General features: G+C 31.2%; 1 protein-coding gene across 1 annotated transcript; it reads left to right on the plus strand.

Annotated features, from left to right (window-relative positions):
* The first annotated feature begins 601 nt into the window (after positions 1–601).
* Positions 602–14,974, plus strand: LOC132741159 (uncharacterized). Its single transcript, XM_060729255.1, has 5 exons — positions 602–713; positions 3,791–3,922; positions 7,673–7,802; positions 8,093–8,817; positions 10,524–14,974. The coding sequence occupies exons 3-5, from the start codon at positions 7,735–7,737 to the stop codon at positions 10,682–10,684; spliced, it is 954 nt and encodes a 317-aa protein (XP_060585238.1). The 5' UTR covers positions 602–713; positions 3,791–3,922; positions 7,673–7,734; the 3' UTR covers positions 10,685–14,974.
* The last annotated feature ends 2,831 nt before the right edge of the window (positions 14,975–17,805 follow it).

A 17,805-nucleotide genomic window follows, 5' to 3' on the forward strand; every position in this document is an offset into this window, starting at 1 on the left:
CTCATATCTGAAAACTAAACATAAGGGCTTTAATTCTTATTAATTATTTGCATTACAACTATGACTTAGTAGACTTTTGCAGGATTTTTTTTAATTGTGGCGTAAATTTAAAACTTCAAGAAATACTATATTATTGTGATCTTGGTTCTTTCGATTTAAGTGTCGCCTGTGTTAATTCTGTACAGGGGAAATATTTATGGGTTGAAAATACCTGTTCGCTCTGTATCTTTTGTTTCAATAGAAAAACAAACCTTTCAAGCAGAAATATTTCTTATAATGAGACAAAGTGCTGAAAAAAGGTTTTGGACTTCTTGAGCTCAAAATTAGCCTCAGCCCAGGGATAATTTGACTGATAGATACGTATATAGGAAAACACATAGTGTGAAACTATAATGTCTAAAACTTAAATATGTAGCATGTATTATTACCCTATTAACCTTAAAAAAACTGATATTAAACATTCCCATGACAATAAAAAAAATATTCCAAAGGATGTTTAATTTAATCAGGTCGTAAAGTTTTAAAAGGATAAAACAGAAATTCTATATTGTTTTTATTGCAGGATTGTAGGTTAATTTACCATGAATTAATTTAATACTAGTTTTTGTTATTGAAATATCAACTTTTGTTTCAGAAAATACTGTGGAAAGAAGATATTGATATATATGAAAGTCAAGAGGAATCATGTCATCATTGTATCATAAATCCAATCAGTAAGTTATTTTGCAAAGGCTTATTATGTCTCAGAAACGATTTTGTTTAACAACCCGAGTTTAAAGATGCATAAATAATGTTTGAAGGCCGTGTTAGCTGCTTATTACTAAAATAAAGATGTTGTTGTATTTGAATATTAAATATCAAAGTAGCAAAAATGTGATCAAGTAAGTATTTGGCTTCCATACACAATGATTAATCACCCCTAGTCAATTGAATACGAAAAGGCAACAAAAACAAAAAAGGGTTAAGGTAATCGGCTTCTGAATAAATTGTGGAAATCAAAACTTTCGGGAAATAGAAAAAAAAATAAACGTTTAAACATAACACGCCGTTAACAATCGTTATCTTATAAATATATAAATAAACACACTCTATTAAATTAATTACAAATTGCATTGTTATAATATTTCAAAATTACAATATCATATAATCAAATTGAATGAATTATCTTGAGACAAAAAACGTGGAGCTATTGTTAGGACCCTCTCGTTGGCATTGACGCTGGTTAATCTTTAAACCGTTTATCTTCTCAGAAATATCCAAGCTAATCCATTCAAACTTAATGTAGTTGTTTGCTATATACATACTACTAAAGTTAGTTTTGTCATATTTTGCTTCTGTTGTATATCACGTTTATCTGGATAAACTTTTTGTTAGGTTGACTTTTCTTAGAAATTTATACAGTTATGCACACTAATCCTAACAATGAGAATGAGACATCTAAACAAAATGCCATAATATAAAAATATATCTATTACGTAACAGAATTATGTCCTTTATACTCAGAGATTTTAACTTTAATAGTTTCAAAACTATTTTAGGTTCTAAAATCTAACTTCGAATACTAACTTATTATTGATATATAAGAAAAACAGGTCATCTTATGATTCACTTTTTGCTGGATAATGCCCTATAAGAATTTATTGCTTTACGAATCATTTATATGTCAGCATTCACTATCTTAATAACCAATTATTTTTATTCTGATCGTGTATAATTATAGACTTAATAAGCTTTTTCGAAAATTAGTTTGTATACGATAAGAAATTTTGTATTTTTGTTTTAAATACAACACCCTTAGTCAAGTTTGATCTACTTAGCATCACCTTTTATTAATGTGTCCGAACAATGTCATAGAACAGCAAATTGAAGACATCAAAAAGCGCAAAATGTTATTTTTACTTAATCAATTACTGTTACAAAATGTAGTGTATAAGGTTTTAGGACCAATGTTTTTAAAAATAAATTAATATTGCTTTAATATTGCTTTCATCACAATTGAGATACAAATAACAGACGTTTAAGATAGATAGATCTAGTAAGTTAAAAGGTAGATCTAGTAAGTTCAAAATAATATCATATACTTTTTAGCTCACCTGTCACAAAGTGATATTGTGAGCTTTTGTGATCGCCTTTCGTCCGGCGTTAAATTACAAAGAGAGACAAAGTTTTTTCTTTGGCAACTTGGAGAGATAACCTTAGGTTTATGCAATTGTTCCTAAAGTTAACATTTTACTTGACATTCTGACTACATATATAAACTTGAAAATATAAATGAAAATCCAATGGGAAAAAATAAGGTTCATTTTGAATAAAATTGCATGTGTTTTTAAAGTTGCGAGCATTAGATGATACATTCTTCAATTTTTCAGTTATGAGTATGTGCTTCAGTGTTTAATGTTACATTGAATAATGCTTTATATAAAAAATCTAATCAACATGTCTGCAAAACATTTATTTTGAAACTTTATAATTAGATTTTTTCTTAAATATTTTTATGTGATAAAACAATGACTTTTTAGAATGTCTGATTTCTAGTATGATATGCAAATAATTGTCAATTTTGTATAAATCAACATGTCGGTTTCCATAGAAAAGTTTTCTTTTAAAAACATACTAAAATACGGTTAAAGTTACAGCTTTTTTATAATATCATCCTATTTTTTCAAACATAGCAATTATTGATTATTCTTTTGGCCTCATTGAACCCACTTTGTAAATGTCACATTGGGCTAAGTCGAGTTAGACAAGCTTTGCTGAAAATTTATCATTGAAATTTGGTGATTTATAAGTGGAAAAGTGATCTAACTCATATCTTTGCAAATATCTTTTTTATTTAACAATATTAATTTATGAAACTCCTTTAAACTAAAATTTTAATTTATATGGATATAAAAAACTAAAAATAATAATAAAAATTTCCAATGTATAGAATTAATTAAGCTTTTATAGCCTCCATAAAATTTTGTAAAAATCAAGTTAGACCAGTGTTGCGTTCAGCCATCGATATATGGGCCAAAATAAAAAAAAATGTGTAAAGGGATTACTCCATCAATTATTGAGAAAGTGTAACACACATGTACATTATCATGAGACCATCTGTGACACTTGTAATTTAAGTCAATATATGCCAGGTCATGGTCACTAAAGTTGATGAAATTCCAGAGCATATCTCCTACACACATTAAGGAATTTTTATTATACTGAATTACATAGAAATGTTCACCACTTTGAGAAGCAGGTAGCTTGAGAAAACATTAAAAAGAGGCGAACAGCTGATGACGTAACTAAAATTTTGATGACACTTAAACTTTAATACATTATAACTTTAACAGAAAAGCTTTTTGAAGGTATGGTTTGGAATATTTAATGACAAAATGTTGACGTTTACGAATCGTATGAAAAAGATGATGAATTATTATGAGAAAATATAAGTTTGTGTGACTTTAAACTAAAACTACCGCATCTCATCGGATAGTGTGGTTATTTTCAGTCAAAATGCACGTGAAGTAAAGCTTGCACAAGGTCAGAAATGTGTAAGCATGCTCCTTTGGATGTTTACTATGAATCCATAACATTGATTTACTCGAACACAGTTTGGATATGTTAAAAAAGATGAATACTTACCGTACGTCAATTGTTTTCCCTGCGCCGACATGTATATACTGGTACAGCTGTCGGCGCCTGAACAGCTGTCTGCCCATTTGACATCTATAATTACGAAGACCAAATATCAATTCGCTGTAGTTTTAAACAAACACTTGCTGTCTCATATAAACAATTGCATTTTCAGCTAAAAATTCTTCGTTGACCGGTCACTATGCCAACTGCAAACAGAAGATAGAAGTATGTATTGCTTGCGAGAAAAATAGTATTCTATACCCAGTAACATGTTATTGTGGTGCGACATTGAAATCCAAGATAGGTATGATTATTCGAGTACATGTACATATTAATATATTTTTAGTGTATTATTTTTTGTCATATATTTAAATCGCTCATGTAGGCAAATTTACAAATAAAAATATTTCTGTTAAAAACAGACCGACTGTTTTCAATCACTGTAACGGAACAATTTTGTCCTACTGTCTGTTGTCTTTAAAAAGGGAGGGAGGGTCCGTTGCTGTGTGGTTAAGGTCACTAACTTCAAATCAGTTACCACTCACCTCAGTGGGTCCATAACCCGTTTGACTTCATTGTTTTTATTCAGTTAAACTATACAGCTAGATAATGGAGGTCGGTTGTTCTACCCCGGTGCTCGTGTAAAACATACTGGATGAAGGAACATCTGAGTCTTTCTTCAATCATAAAAGCTTGAAAGGCACTTTATGACATTTACAGTGTTGGCCTGGCTTAAATCAATCAAAACAAACACAATTTTAATGAAGAAGTATTTTCCAAGGAAAATATTGATGTCAGGCATTATTTGTCTGTTTGGTTTTGCGGCGCACCAACTCCAATTAAGGTCATGTGACACCGAAACTGGAAAGATGATTTTATCTAGCCCCTGGTGTGGCAGACTGACTGCAACACAAGTGTTAAAAATCATCTCACTTGATGGAGATGAACACATCCAAGTAATAAACAAAATAAGTCGCCTCTTAAGGTCACGCAGAGATAAACAGGGGTGGCAATTCTGAGGTCCTTCTTTTCTCAAGAGATTTTTATACAACTTTGACATAATCTTTCTCATCAAGATCCCTGGCGCATATTTTCGTGGTTTAATCATTTGATATGTTTTGTCTGAATTATGGTTCTGTATTGTTTTATGTGTTTTTTTAGCTCACCTGACCACAAAGTGGTCAAGGTGAGGTATAGTCATTGGGCTATGTCTGGCGTCCGTCGTTGTGCATCGTTCGTCGTCAACAATTGGGCTAACAGTCTAAGAGTTACAGTTTTGATTGGATAATCATCAAACTTCAGAATGTTGGTCTAAATGAAATACAGGTCGAGTTCGAAGATGGGATATCTCGGGTCAAAAGCTAAGTCATAGGAGCTAAAAATAGAAAAAGCTTGTCAACACTCTAGTGGCTGCAGTTTTGATCAAAATATTTTGGAAATTTGTTAGGAATGTTGTTTTGATGATTTCTAGTTCAAGTTTAAAGATGTGCCATCTCCGGTCAAAAACTAGGTCATATGAGCTAAAATATAAATATAGTGTCAACAATTTAGTGGCTGCAGCTTTTATCCAAATATTCTGGAAATTTATCTCAGGAAGTTTGGTAATGATGATTTCTAGGTCAAGTTCGAAGATGGGTCGTCTTCGGTCAAAAACTATGTAACATGAGCTTAAAATAGGAAAAATAAAGATTGTTAACACTCTTGCGACTGCTGTTTGTATTCAAATATTCTGGAAATTTATCACAGGAAGATTGTTATGATGATGTCTAGGTCAAGTTCGAATATAAGTCATCTCCCGCCAAAAACTAGGTAACAGAAGCTAAAAATAGAAAAAGCTTGTTAACACTCTAGTGGCTGCAGTTTTGATCTAAATTTCCTGGAAATCGGTCAGGAAGGTTGTTTTGATGACTTCTAGGTAAAGTTCGAATATGGGTTGTCTCCGGTCAAAAACTAGGTCACACTGTCCAAATATAGAAATAACCTTTTTAACACACTAACTTAGCCAGGGTGTTTGTCTGATACATTGTTTGGATGCGATGGATTGGTCAAGGGAGCGATTTCCTTTTATTTATTTATTTTTTTTTTTTGGGGGGGGGGGGTGTTACATCACATCAACACAGTATAGGTCATATCGCGACGTTCCAGCTTTACTGGTGGAGGAAGACATCAGGTGCCCTTCCGTGCATTATTTCAGGTACGAACGGGCACCTGAGTAGAACCATCGACGTTACGTAAGCTAACTTGATAGCTTCCTCACATGAAAGAATCCAAAGTCCCTGTCGGGATTCGAAACCACAGCGGTGAGGGGCAAGTGTTTTTAAGTCAACGACCTTAATCACTTAACCACTTAACCTACATCTAACTAAACTTCATTATAGTTATTCAGCGGGGACCATCTAGCTTCATGCCCACCTGCAAGCTCATCTGCCTCTTTTTGGGTATCATACAGTCGAAAAATTCTGTCATTTTCAATAACTGGGTTAAGAAATGAGATATTTTAATTAAACTTGGTGTAAAGCAAGCTTATGTAAAAACCTTGATTTTGGATAACGTTTGGGTCCCTTAAATCTCAAGGTCATTGTTACTAATAAAGTCAGTTTCCGGTTAATAATCAAAGTTTCAATGACATACTTCAATGAATCTAAGGGTATATAGCAAGGTGATGAAAAGACCTTCCTTACGATTGCTTTTTGGCCATCTGGGTCATTGTCAAGGTCATCGGTACTAAAATAGAAAACCAGTTTAAGGTTAATAACTTCAGTTTAGAATGAGATATTTCAATGTAATTTTACGTATAGAAAGCTTATGTAAAGACCTTGTTTTGGATAGCTTTTAAAATCCCGTATGATCAAAGTCACTGTTACTTAAAATAGTAAAATCGGTTTCCGGTCAATAACTAGAGTTTGGACCGGGATATTTCAATGAAACTTGGTGTATGGAAAGCTTTTGTAAAGCTTTGGTTTGTGATCTCTGTTTGGTTCATGATAAGCAAGAAAATGCCACTGTTACTTAAAACAGAAAATTGGTGTCAGGTCTATTACTAGATTCTTGAATGAAATTTTAATTAAACATGTAAATTATTCCTACAGTACTTGAACGTCTCAATTCGGATTACTTATGAGCTTCATAGGGTCGTTGTGACTGTTTCAATGCACAAAATTATATTGTAGGTTGCTTGCTAGATTATGTTAGCAAACATTTTGTATAATTGAGATTACAGTGTTATTTCTCTTTATTGACACTTAATGTAGTATATTATGTTAAGTATGAGCGAAGCGCTAAAAAGGTGTTGGAGCACGACATTATACACCACATTACGGTATATACCGAACAAAGTGCTTGAATGATTAAATTCTAAAAATGTCGCCTTTTCACCCTGCAAATCGCATTTTAAACGTCTAATTTATCTTTTACACCGATTTATGTACGATCATAAATGAAAATTGTAAGGACGTGACGGAAATGCAAAATTTTAACCAGATTTTAAACAAAATCGGTTATTGTAATGATTGGCCTATTCACAGTAAACGTGGGTAGCTTATACCAAGACGCTACCCAGGATTACTACTCAGGTGGCTATGATGAAGGTCACATTAAAACGTGTCGTTTAAAACCTGGTTTCGTCCCAAGGCGGCGTTTCTTGTATATATTCATTTTAAATGATATTATTTTGTTTTCTTTTAGATTAACTTTAACTGACGGCAAAATATAATTATTATTGACACTTTTGTTGAAATCATTGAACATTTATACATCAAGCGACCAACAAAACTATCTAATCAATGTGTAATAACAGTCTTTGATTACTTTATCATAAAAAGATGGTATTGCACATTAATTTTTAACCCGCTACGAGAAAAATAACGTATTGGTTTGAAAAGCATTTAGAGGACCCAAGCAAAACATGCATTTTGTGTATTATATGAACATCATTCAGTATATACTACATCTGCTCTATATGCTATGATTATTCTTGGTATTCTCTAGGTTCTTCTTTTGAAACTTGTGATAAGCCATGATATATCTTATACAATTTCTTTTTTCGCTATCAAAGGCAGTAATTGGGGAGCATTACTTGTTGCTGGCGATGATGAAAATCCGGAGAAAGCAGCAGCCATGAAGAGAGAAATACTAGAGTTAGAGAGAGTAGTTACCTCAAAGGCACCACGTATTATTGGTATAAGGTAATCTAGTATTTACAGTTTAAACCTCTAAACTTGTGAGATCTGTTTAATAGCTTTGTTAATTTTTCTCTATGTCTATCTATCCACTATTTGTTAAGGGATAAACAAATTAATAATTGTTATATACTATTTCGTCGAAATTAAAGTTAATGTTTCTTCTGTAATAACCAGACTGCTTTTTATGATAAATAACAATTAAAGGAAATGGAAAAAGGAACGGAATTCTATTAAATCAATTTTGTCATTTGGATTAAAATAAATGGTTATACATTTACAATAATTTACTATAGTAAGTGTAACGTGAAGACAGTTGTACCGGACAATACAAAGACAGAAAACAAAAAGGAAGAAACGCCAACATGGACGAAAATCAAGGAGCATATTGCACACTTTGCTAAAGATGAAAATATTGATACGTTATTGGTATACTTCTCGTGCCATGGAGCCAACGGGGAAGCACTAAAAGGTTGTTCCGACAAAAACATGTTTCAGCTTGGAAAATCATCAGAGTTGATATCATTGGGGGACTTTCAAAAAGAGATAGACAAATTGAACAAAAAAGTAATTCTCTTTCTTGACCGATGTTTTCCTCCAATGGTGGAATTTAAAGATAACATTAAAGAATTCATTCAGATAAACGCATGCAGTGAGGGTCAAAAGGCAGTTTTTACTGACAAAGGCAGTTTATTTACACAGTGTGTTATTCAAGGATTAAAAGCTAGGTCAGAGAAAGAAGAATGTTCCAAGGACTGTAAGCATTGTCTTTCCTATTGGGAGAAAAGGACAGAATACATCTCTATTGAAAGCTTATCTAAGTACGTTAACAAACACGTAAAACTAGAGGCACCTCATCCAAAAAAGCATGTCAAAATTACTGAATTTGACATTGCCTTTTTTACAGAAGAGGTGGTAAATATAGAATTTACAACAGAAATTGGAGGAAACCCCATTAGTCTTCCGCTTAGATATCTGTCAAACATTGATGAGGTCAAACGTATGCTTCTTGAGTTCAATGGTAATTTTGTATAGTTGCACAAACATATAACAATTTGATTTTACAATGTAATTGTATTTGCGACAAACAATGAATTGATTAAGTATGCAATGGGCAAATTTCCATTTTCTTTTAATATTAACGTAAACAAAAGAATGTATTATTCGATTAATTTATATACTTTTGATTGCAACCATTTTGATAAAATTCTGGGTAGGTAAGAATGAACATAGATAATTATAATGAATGATAATGTTTGTTCTAGAATATTTTACTATCTTCTATATGAAAAAACGTTATATAGGATCATATGTCTGACACTTGTTAACAACTCACCCATGCATCATCGTCTCGTGTTATGTGTTCATGTGTCAAATGGTTGATCACATTTTTGTGCAATACTGAATTCTATTGGACGAGTACATAGCTGTCACAAAAATATTGCACGATACACTAGATGAGTCTGGTGTGAGTTTTGTAGCTGTGCAAGAGTCCAATAGAACCAGTATAATTGACAAAGATGTCAAATGTCCTCTTTATTTTGCTTTGTTACTTAATCTGATATGAACCTTTTGGACTTAAAAACGAGGCAAAAGTGTTGAATATGGATCCAATTATGATTTCTATTGAAACATCCTGTGGTAGAAATGTTGAAAATACATTAACAATATTATTGGAATATGGTTATTGTGAAGTTTAATGTCAAACTGTCACCAGAATGGAAATGAGAAGAATATAATAGTCATCTAATTGAATGGAATGAAATGCCAGTTTTATTATTATGCTGACTCATATACACTCAGAGGCATTTATAACCCGACACTTACATTTTTCAATATAAATTGGTTATTTCAGAATGGATTTTGTACAAAGTTCAACATATCATACTTACTAATTAGAATTATATTTACAAATAATCGATAAGAAAAAAAAAAGAAAATAAGAAAACAAAACGCTTCCGTAAAATAAAAAAATCACAGAACGGCTGTAAATATCGTAACAAAATGAAATTCTCTAAATCCAAGTAAATCAGTATGTTAACCTGTTCTAATAGTTTGTGTGTCCTCCCATGGCTATAACAACATGTCTCATGGCAAAAAACATAGTTTCTCATGAAAGCATGGGGAATATTTCTCCATTCCTGAATAAAGGCTTGCTCGAGTTCCAGCAACTCCTGCCTTCCGAGTCGCCAGATCTAAACATCACACTTGTGGGCTGAATTGAACAGGCGTGTGATGAAGCAACCAGAAGTCCCTCGCAATTTGCTTGAACTCGACCGAGCCCTTGTTCAGGAATGGAGAAATATGTGACAGAGGTGTTTACGTTGTTACTTACAGCCAGTTGGGAGGACACACAATCTAATAGAACTGATTTACATACAGATTTAGTGGGGTTCAGAGACTTTTCATTTTGTTACGATATTTACAGCCATTATATGCTTTTTCATTTTGCAGGAGCATATTTGTTATGTTATTTTCTCTTTTTTCTTATCGATGAATTGTAAATATAATTTTAAATTGTGAGTATGATATGTTGAAATTAGCATGGTCTAAATTTGAACAAAATCCGTCTACACATTACCAATTTATACAGAAATATATAAGTGTCGGGTTATAAATGTCATTGAGTATATATAAAAGTTTTTACAGGTGATTGATTTTGACCTTTGTTGTCCATGAATTCTTTCTAGAAAAGTTGTATATTTTATGTTTGATTATAATTTTCAGGTGACACAGAAAAGCATGAGGTCAAAATAGAAAAAGACATATTTAGAAATGACCAAGAAGCATATGGTGAATGCACAACATTGGAACAGGTTATGGAAGCGTGGATAAATAGGTTTCCACTGCATGTTTCCTTCTTGGAGAAAAAAAGAGACATAAATTAGCGCCTACAAAGGCGTTTCAAAGGGATGGACTCTTTATAACTGAATTGTTATTCTAGTGTAATTGATTCTAGTGTAATCTCAACTTTTGTTGATACATACATATATACAGTAAAAGCCATTTTGACAGCAAATGCATCTGCTACGGTCATCCGTTATATTTAAAATAGCTATAATGTCATTTTGCATAAGTTGTTAACCGCCATTATTGATGATGATATATTTATATCGGACATGTAACGCTGGTTAAGATGTCATTTCATATGTATGACATGTTGATGATGTTATATTGTTTTTTTTTTTTTTTAATTTTTCAGCAACATAGGTTGCCCATTTATTTTCCCCGTAATTGGTGCAGTGGGGTCGGAGAGCCATCCCCTACTGTACCTTACATTATCAATTCATGGCATATATCATCATATTATATTTAAAACATTTAAGTGACATTAAGCTCATTTTTTTCAAAGTCAAGTTGAGTTTTATTGACTATAAATTTCATTATTGACAATAATAATGGTGCTTGACAACAGTTGATATAAGAAAAAGTTTTGGATAAAATATATATCTGCCTAAAACATAAAGACTGCCCCATACTTTTATTAAGTATAATTTTTCCCTCTACATATATTTCCAAAATGTTCCTTGAGCCATAAGAGTTATGGAATATATTGAAAAACTGAGACGAATCATGGCAAAAATGTATTTCAACTTTCACTGTTTATTCACTATTTGCTTTGGATGGGCATAATGTCACTTTAACTAAATAGATACAGTATTGATATGCTAAAATAATTATTAATAGCTAAAATGGGGTTTTTGTGAATTTGTAAAGTAGTCTATTGCTGAATTTACATTTTCTTTTATATTCGAATTATATCTACAAAAAAAGACAAAGTAAAAATAACCTCGTTTTAAAACAAAATACTAAAGATATTACTACACAGCAATGTTGCATATTCATGTAAGTTATTGAATTTAATAAAGCAACAAGTATATGGGAAAGGCAAAAACAAGTTTGAGGTTAGAATTCATCTAATTCAGAGGAAAATGTTTTCATTTACCTATATAAGTCTTCTCTAAAAAGTAAAAAAGAAAAGTTTGTTGGTGTAAACTTGGAGGATTTACTTCCAAGTTATTAATATTCTCTAAATATTAGTAGAGGTCACTGATGGAAGGTCTGTCAGGTAAGTAGAGTGTCTTAATAATATTAATAATTAAACAAAGGGTGTCTACTACTTAAAAATATCAATAATTACATAGTCTCACTAACTTACTAAATTTTTAAACATTTCCCATGAGCGTTCAAATTTTTCATATTGAAACAGCTGTTTGGCACTGTATTTTTCAGTAGTATAAATAGAAACTATTTGTTTCTTAAAAATTTCCAAAGAATGATGTTATATTGTTTGTTTATCATGTATGAAATAAAGATGTGTTATTTGAACAGTGAAAGTAATAACGCTGTTTTGAACATCATTTTCAATGTCTTTCTTTCCAGAGGCATTTTTGATATAATAATTTGAATGCAATTATAGTCTAATATGATGCTCATTTGTAACAACAAAGATTTTTTGTTGCTTTTTGGTGACCATTTTAAGATGTAACTATCTAAAAACTTTTGTAAATAGATTATGTTTAAAACATGCACAGATACAGTTTCGGCATGTCCAATTTAAAGTATGCATATGTAATATTAAATGAATGTGTGCGAAAATGCGCGGGCGTGTGAATATCTTGAATTGTGTACATGTTTCTTTACCGTTTCAGCATGTTAAATTAAAGAATATGCATACGATTGTATGTAAATGCTCATGTGAATGTTTGTGCTAGGGCGCATGCGTGTGTGTAGGATGTGAGTTAATATGGTACTGTAGAATTGTATGTTATTACATGCATATTGATAATGTGTTTACCACAACTCATGATATATACTATGTTTAGTATATTCATCCCGCTTTACTACTATTGTTCGTATTCTACTATAGTCCTTCTGCATCGCAAGGATTGCTCCTTTTCGCATCAGTCACATTATATCTATCATTTTCATATTATTGCTCTTTCTTTCCTCTCTAAATCTCTTTCGGTACAACGCCATAATAACCATTTTATTATTCAGCATATGAACTGTTGTGCATTTTTGCTCGTGTCATTAGGCTATCTCATCAAATAATTACTTTTTGAAAATGTTCAGCTTCCAGTATTCTTTTGACTTTCCTACGAAAAGCGATACATATTAAAAGCCCCATTTTATATATATGAACTATATTCCATTGATTATTTTTATTTAGAGTGAAATAAAGTTTGTTTCAAAATATTCAACTTTGTAAAGATATTTAGATGTAAGATATTTGCATCTGAACATTGACCTACCAAATATAGAGTGATAATAAGTTCATGAATAGCACAACACGTTTTTCAGTAAAAGCTAAAAATATCGACTACCTTAATTGCAAAAAGTGTTATAAATTTATTTATTTTTAAAATTAAAATACACACATACATATATATAACAAATTCTGGCGATATACACAAGAGTCGTTGACCCAGTACAACTAGATCTAATATCTTGTGTTTCTTCTGTTTCGTCTCCTCTTTATGATCATTCTGTACTTAACATGTGTTTTCATCAAAATGGATAATATTCATGGGTTGAAAAAAAATATTTTATCATTTTTACACATGATATATGTGCAACAAAGTTGCTTAAAAAGTGCTTGAATTTTGATATTTGGAGTCAAGTACATAATATTGAAAGTTTTCCTTCAAACGAGTAATTATACGATTTTATATTGATGTTCTTTAATGGATATTTGCTGTATGTATGCTTAACTTATATTATTTAAGTAAAGTTTGTTTCATGCTAAGATATATTATGTCATGTGAACATATATATTTAACTTATATGAACTTATATATTTAACTTATATGTTTTCAATTTGAAATGAAGATTTAATCTTCCTTGCACATTAAACAGGACGTTTTAATGTTAACACCGGTGCTGTAAAGTTTAATCTTACACCCCGTGTAAGACGATTCGCATGTTTTAAATGACGTCATTCCGGACATTCCCACACGCCTTCTATTGATGAACTGCACGCAAAATGACGTCATTCAGCCACTGTAGATGAAGGTGTATTTTCATACGCTGCTAGACAAATGTGCTAGTAAAATGTAAAATATTAGTTTTCAAAACAGTTACACTCGAGCTACTATTACATGTATATTTTCTGTCTGTACAAGATTCTTATACTATTTTGTGTAAAATTCGTATAATAGTTTGTACTGTACATTCTAATACGTATTTCCATATATGTCAATTTACACATATTATATGCATGTCTGTTTACAACTTGAAATCGACTTTAGATTTTATTTGATATTATTATATACACTTTGGGCCATTCTTGAATAACCCTGTATACACAGTTATGTTAAAGGCGCATTTTATCTCAGAAATCCGTAGATTTAATTATTTAGAAATGTATAACATGCGTTGAATAATGTTTAAATACTAATTTAAAGCAACATGCCTCAAGATGAGCCAAGATATTTCAATATAATCAAACTTGAGAAAACAAATATCTTAGGGAAAGGTGATACATGTAATTCAAGATTCATGTTATAATTTTCATATTATGAGTGACTAATTGCTATTTTTTTCATTTTAATAAGTATATTTCTACTGCGTGAGCAAGGCAGTAAGGGCAATGTTTGCACATTTTGACTTGTTTTGTAAGTAACATGGGTTGTAAGTGTCATTAATAATGTGAAAGTTGCTTCCTTTTTGTTACTATACAATATTATACTTTTAAATTGATTTTCAAATTTTTCGTAAAAATAAGCATTTTCCGGATGCGTGCTGCTTTAAGAACCCATAAAGCGTTTAATAATTGGAGAACGTTGCACAGAGTATGCCGAAATGTTTCCTAGAGATGTTCCAAGAATTATAAGAGACATAAACATATTAGAAGGGAGACAACTCTTCAGTCCATACTGCAAATACTTCCAATATATACTGAAGAGTTACCCCTCTTTTCCTTGTAGTGTGTACCTTTAGATAAACCTTTAGCTACTTAAATGAGATACGTTTACAAAATGTATGCAGTTAAAAGTGACACGACCTTGTGATAGGAGCTGTTTCTGTGTTATTTTTACACAGATGTGAGATTTAAGTGTGTGTACTAATATATTGTGTTGTTTGACATAGAATCGAAGTGTTATCAAGAATATATATTTTTATCACCACGATCACGGATATTGCTATGTTCACAATTGTTTTAACATGATATAGTTCAGAATAATAAAGTAACATAGTTAAAGCACTTGGATATTACATCGTTCTTTAGATATACCCATGGTATTTGAGAGTCGATGATTTATTGATCAATCTGTCATGACCTTTTTTCTTATGAAAAAAAAAGAAACGCATTATGTATAGCATTTGCAAAGACAAAATACAGTCCAGAGAAGTGATGCTAATTTATATGACATCATTATGAATCTTAACATCCGTTATATCCTTCAAAGTAAAGAATGGGTACCAGACTGGTATGAGTTGTAACACTTATAACACCTAAATTTGAATCATCATCATCATAATCATAATTGTTATTATTATTATTATTATCATTATTATTATTATTAATAATAATAATAATAATAATAATAATAATAATAATAATATTTATTATCATTATTATTATTATTATTATTATTATTATTATGCAACAGAAAAAAAACATTTCCTAACATGGCATTTCAAATATGTCGGATATATAACCATGTTTGCAGCATGAAATGCAATAGAATTTTGTCTTGTCAAACGGCATCAGCATTTTGTTCTCAATTTACAACAGTCAAAACTTAATGAATGGTTACATGTGATACAAGAACAATAAGAAACGTAAAAGAAAAGAAAGAAAAAACACTTTTAAACCTTATATGAATGTGTTTATTTTATTCAAGTGACAACGTATAATATTCTGACGATTCTCATGTTTTACAAAAGTCTTTAATTTAATGTTACAGTTTGCTACTGCTATTTAATTTGTTCATTTTTGTTATAATTTTTAATTGAAATATTGTACTTATAAAACAATAGGTTTTAATTTTCAACATTTTACTAAAAGAATTAAAATAAAACTAAGTATTCAACATCAGTACCATTGCAATAAGTTAAGCAATGTATTTCATGATCACACTTTCATAGTTATGATGTAACGTCGTTTTTCATTGGATAATTATGACGTTTATATTATTAATATTTGACAAGTTATATGACACTATATAAACAGCTGTTCGGAGATATAACCCGAGCCGCTAGTCGCTAAGGTTTAAACATGCTTCATATTGCAAACAACTGTCCATACGGTAACATAACCTGTCAGTAATATTTATAAAGAATTTATAATACAGCAAACTTCCTTTCTTTCGAAAGAAATCAGGTTTATTAGAAATTTGACAGTAGCTATGTATATAAAACTATATAAACGTCACAGTTATCAAATGGAACGTGACGTTACAAACGTTATAAAATGCTACATTCACGGCTGCAGCAGATAGTTTATGAAGTATCTGTATTTACCCCCTTGCTAAATGGATTTGTGCAGTGGTATTATTCCTTTTAAAGATATTTTCCGGGTTATATGACCGTATGTATGCAAACGTTTTAGATATTACCATCATCTGACGGCTTTGGTTATATATGCAAAAAAAAGAAATAGTGTTTAAAATTTTTTCCGTCAAAAAAAGGGTTATTAACTGATTTAAAAAATATTTTTAAATTGGTATTTTTTGTTAACGTTTTTGCATTTAAACATAAACACCAGGGGGTAAAATAATAAAAGGGGAAAAAAATTGCAAAAAAGAGTGTTTTTTTTCAATAAAATCAATATAAAATCTAAAACCCAAAATTTATTTTTTTCCATTTTTTTACTGTCAAATCTCAAAAAACATTCGCGAGAGGCTTTTAAATTTTCCCCAAGAAACAGGATCTCGAATTTTTTGAACGAAAAATAAAATAAAACCGCTACGAAAAATTTCTGTTTCGGTTTTACCCCATTTGAAAGAAATTTTAATACAAAAGGGGTTTTTCCCGTTTTTTTTACTAAATTAATTTTTAAAGGGTTTAATTTTTCAATTTTATTGGTATGAAAATAAATAAAATTTTTTTTTGCCAACGACGTTCCGTTAGCCAGCTGGATAGCTTTTCTCACATGAAAGAAATCCAAAGTCCCTGTCGGGATTCGAACCCACAAGCGTAGGGAGCAAGTTTTTTTGAAGTCAACGACCTTAACCACTCGGCCACGGACGCCCATTTCTGGAAATGTGAAACAATATATGGCGATTGAAAAGTAATTTATGGAGAACATAAAGCGAAATGTATGGTTACAATTATTAACAAAATACAAACTTCTAGGTTTAAATTCAACTGCTTCCCAAAAAATAAAAGGTCAACTAAATGACATCATTTAATTCATATATCTGTTAATACCGGGTGTGCCTGCCTCTTCTTGCAACTTACAGTCCCGCGATAGGCTCTCATGGATATGATGGTCTTCTGGTTACCCTTTTTTGCGGATTTCGTTCCAAACTGGATTGGTTAAACATTGCCGAATCATTCAATTTAAAAAGATTTGCCGACGGGCCTTGACTTTCGATTGGGTGCTTGAACAATTTCTACACATTTTCAATTGGAACCTGCACGTTTGGCTAGCCAAAACAATGTCACGGACACGGTTCAGAGCCAAAACATGATTAACATTTTCCAGGCCAATCCGGATGACTTTGGACCAGGACAACGCCATCTATTTTCACGCAGCTAAGCTGACACAAGGCAAAGAGGGTACAAAGTTATAAACAGAGATGTGAATTGAATGATGTTCATTTTTTTGACTTTTATTTTTTGGGATGTAGTTGAAATTCACCCAGATATCTTTTTTATATTTTTTGGTAATTATGACCTAGATGCATTTTGCTATATGTTATCCATAAATTGTTTTTCAATCTCCATATACATTTAACTTACCCGAAATTAAAGTATTAGTAAAATAGCGTTTTAAACAAGCTATTTTTCAAAAACCTAGACTAAAACTGTTTGCACATTTTATTGTATGAATTAACTC

Source organism: Ruditapes philippinarum, unplaced genomic scaffold (genome assembly GCF_026571515.1).
Source record: "Ruditapes philippinarum isolate M1 unplaced genomic scaffold, ASM2657151v2 ctg4764_1_1_1_1, whole genome shotgun sequence".
Lineage (NCBI taxonomy): Eukaryota > Metazoa > Mollusca > Bivalvia > Venerida > Veneridae > Ruditapes > Ruditapes philippinarum.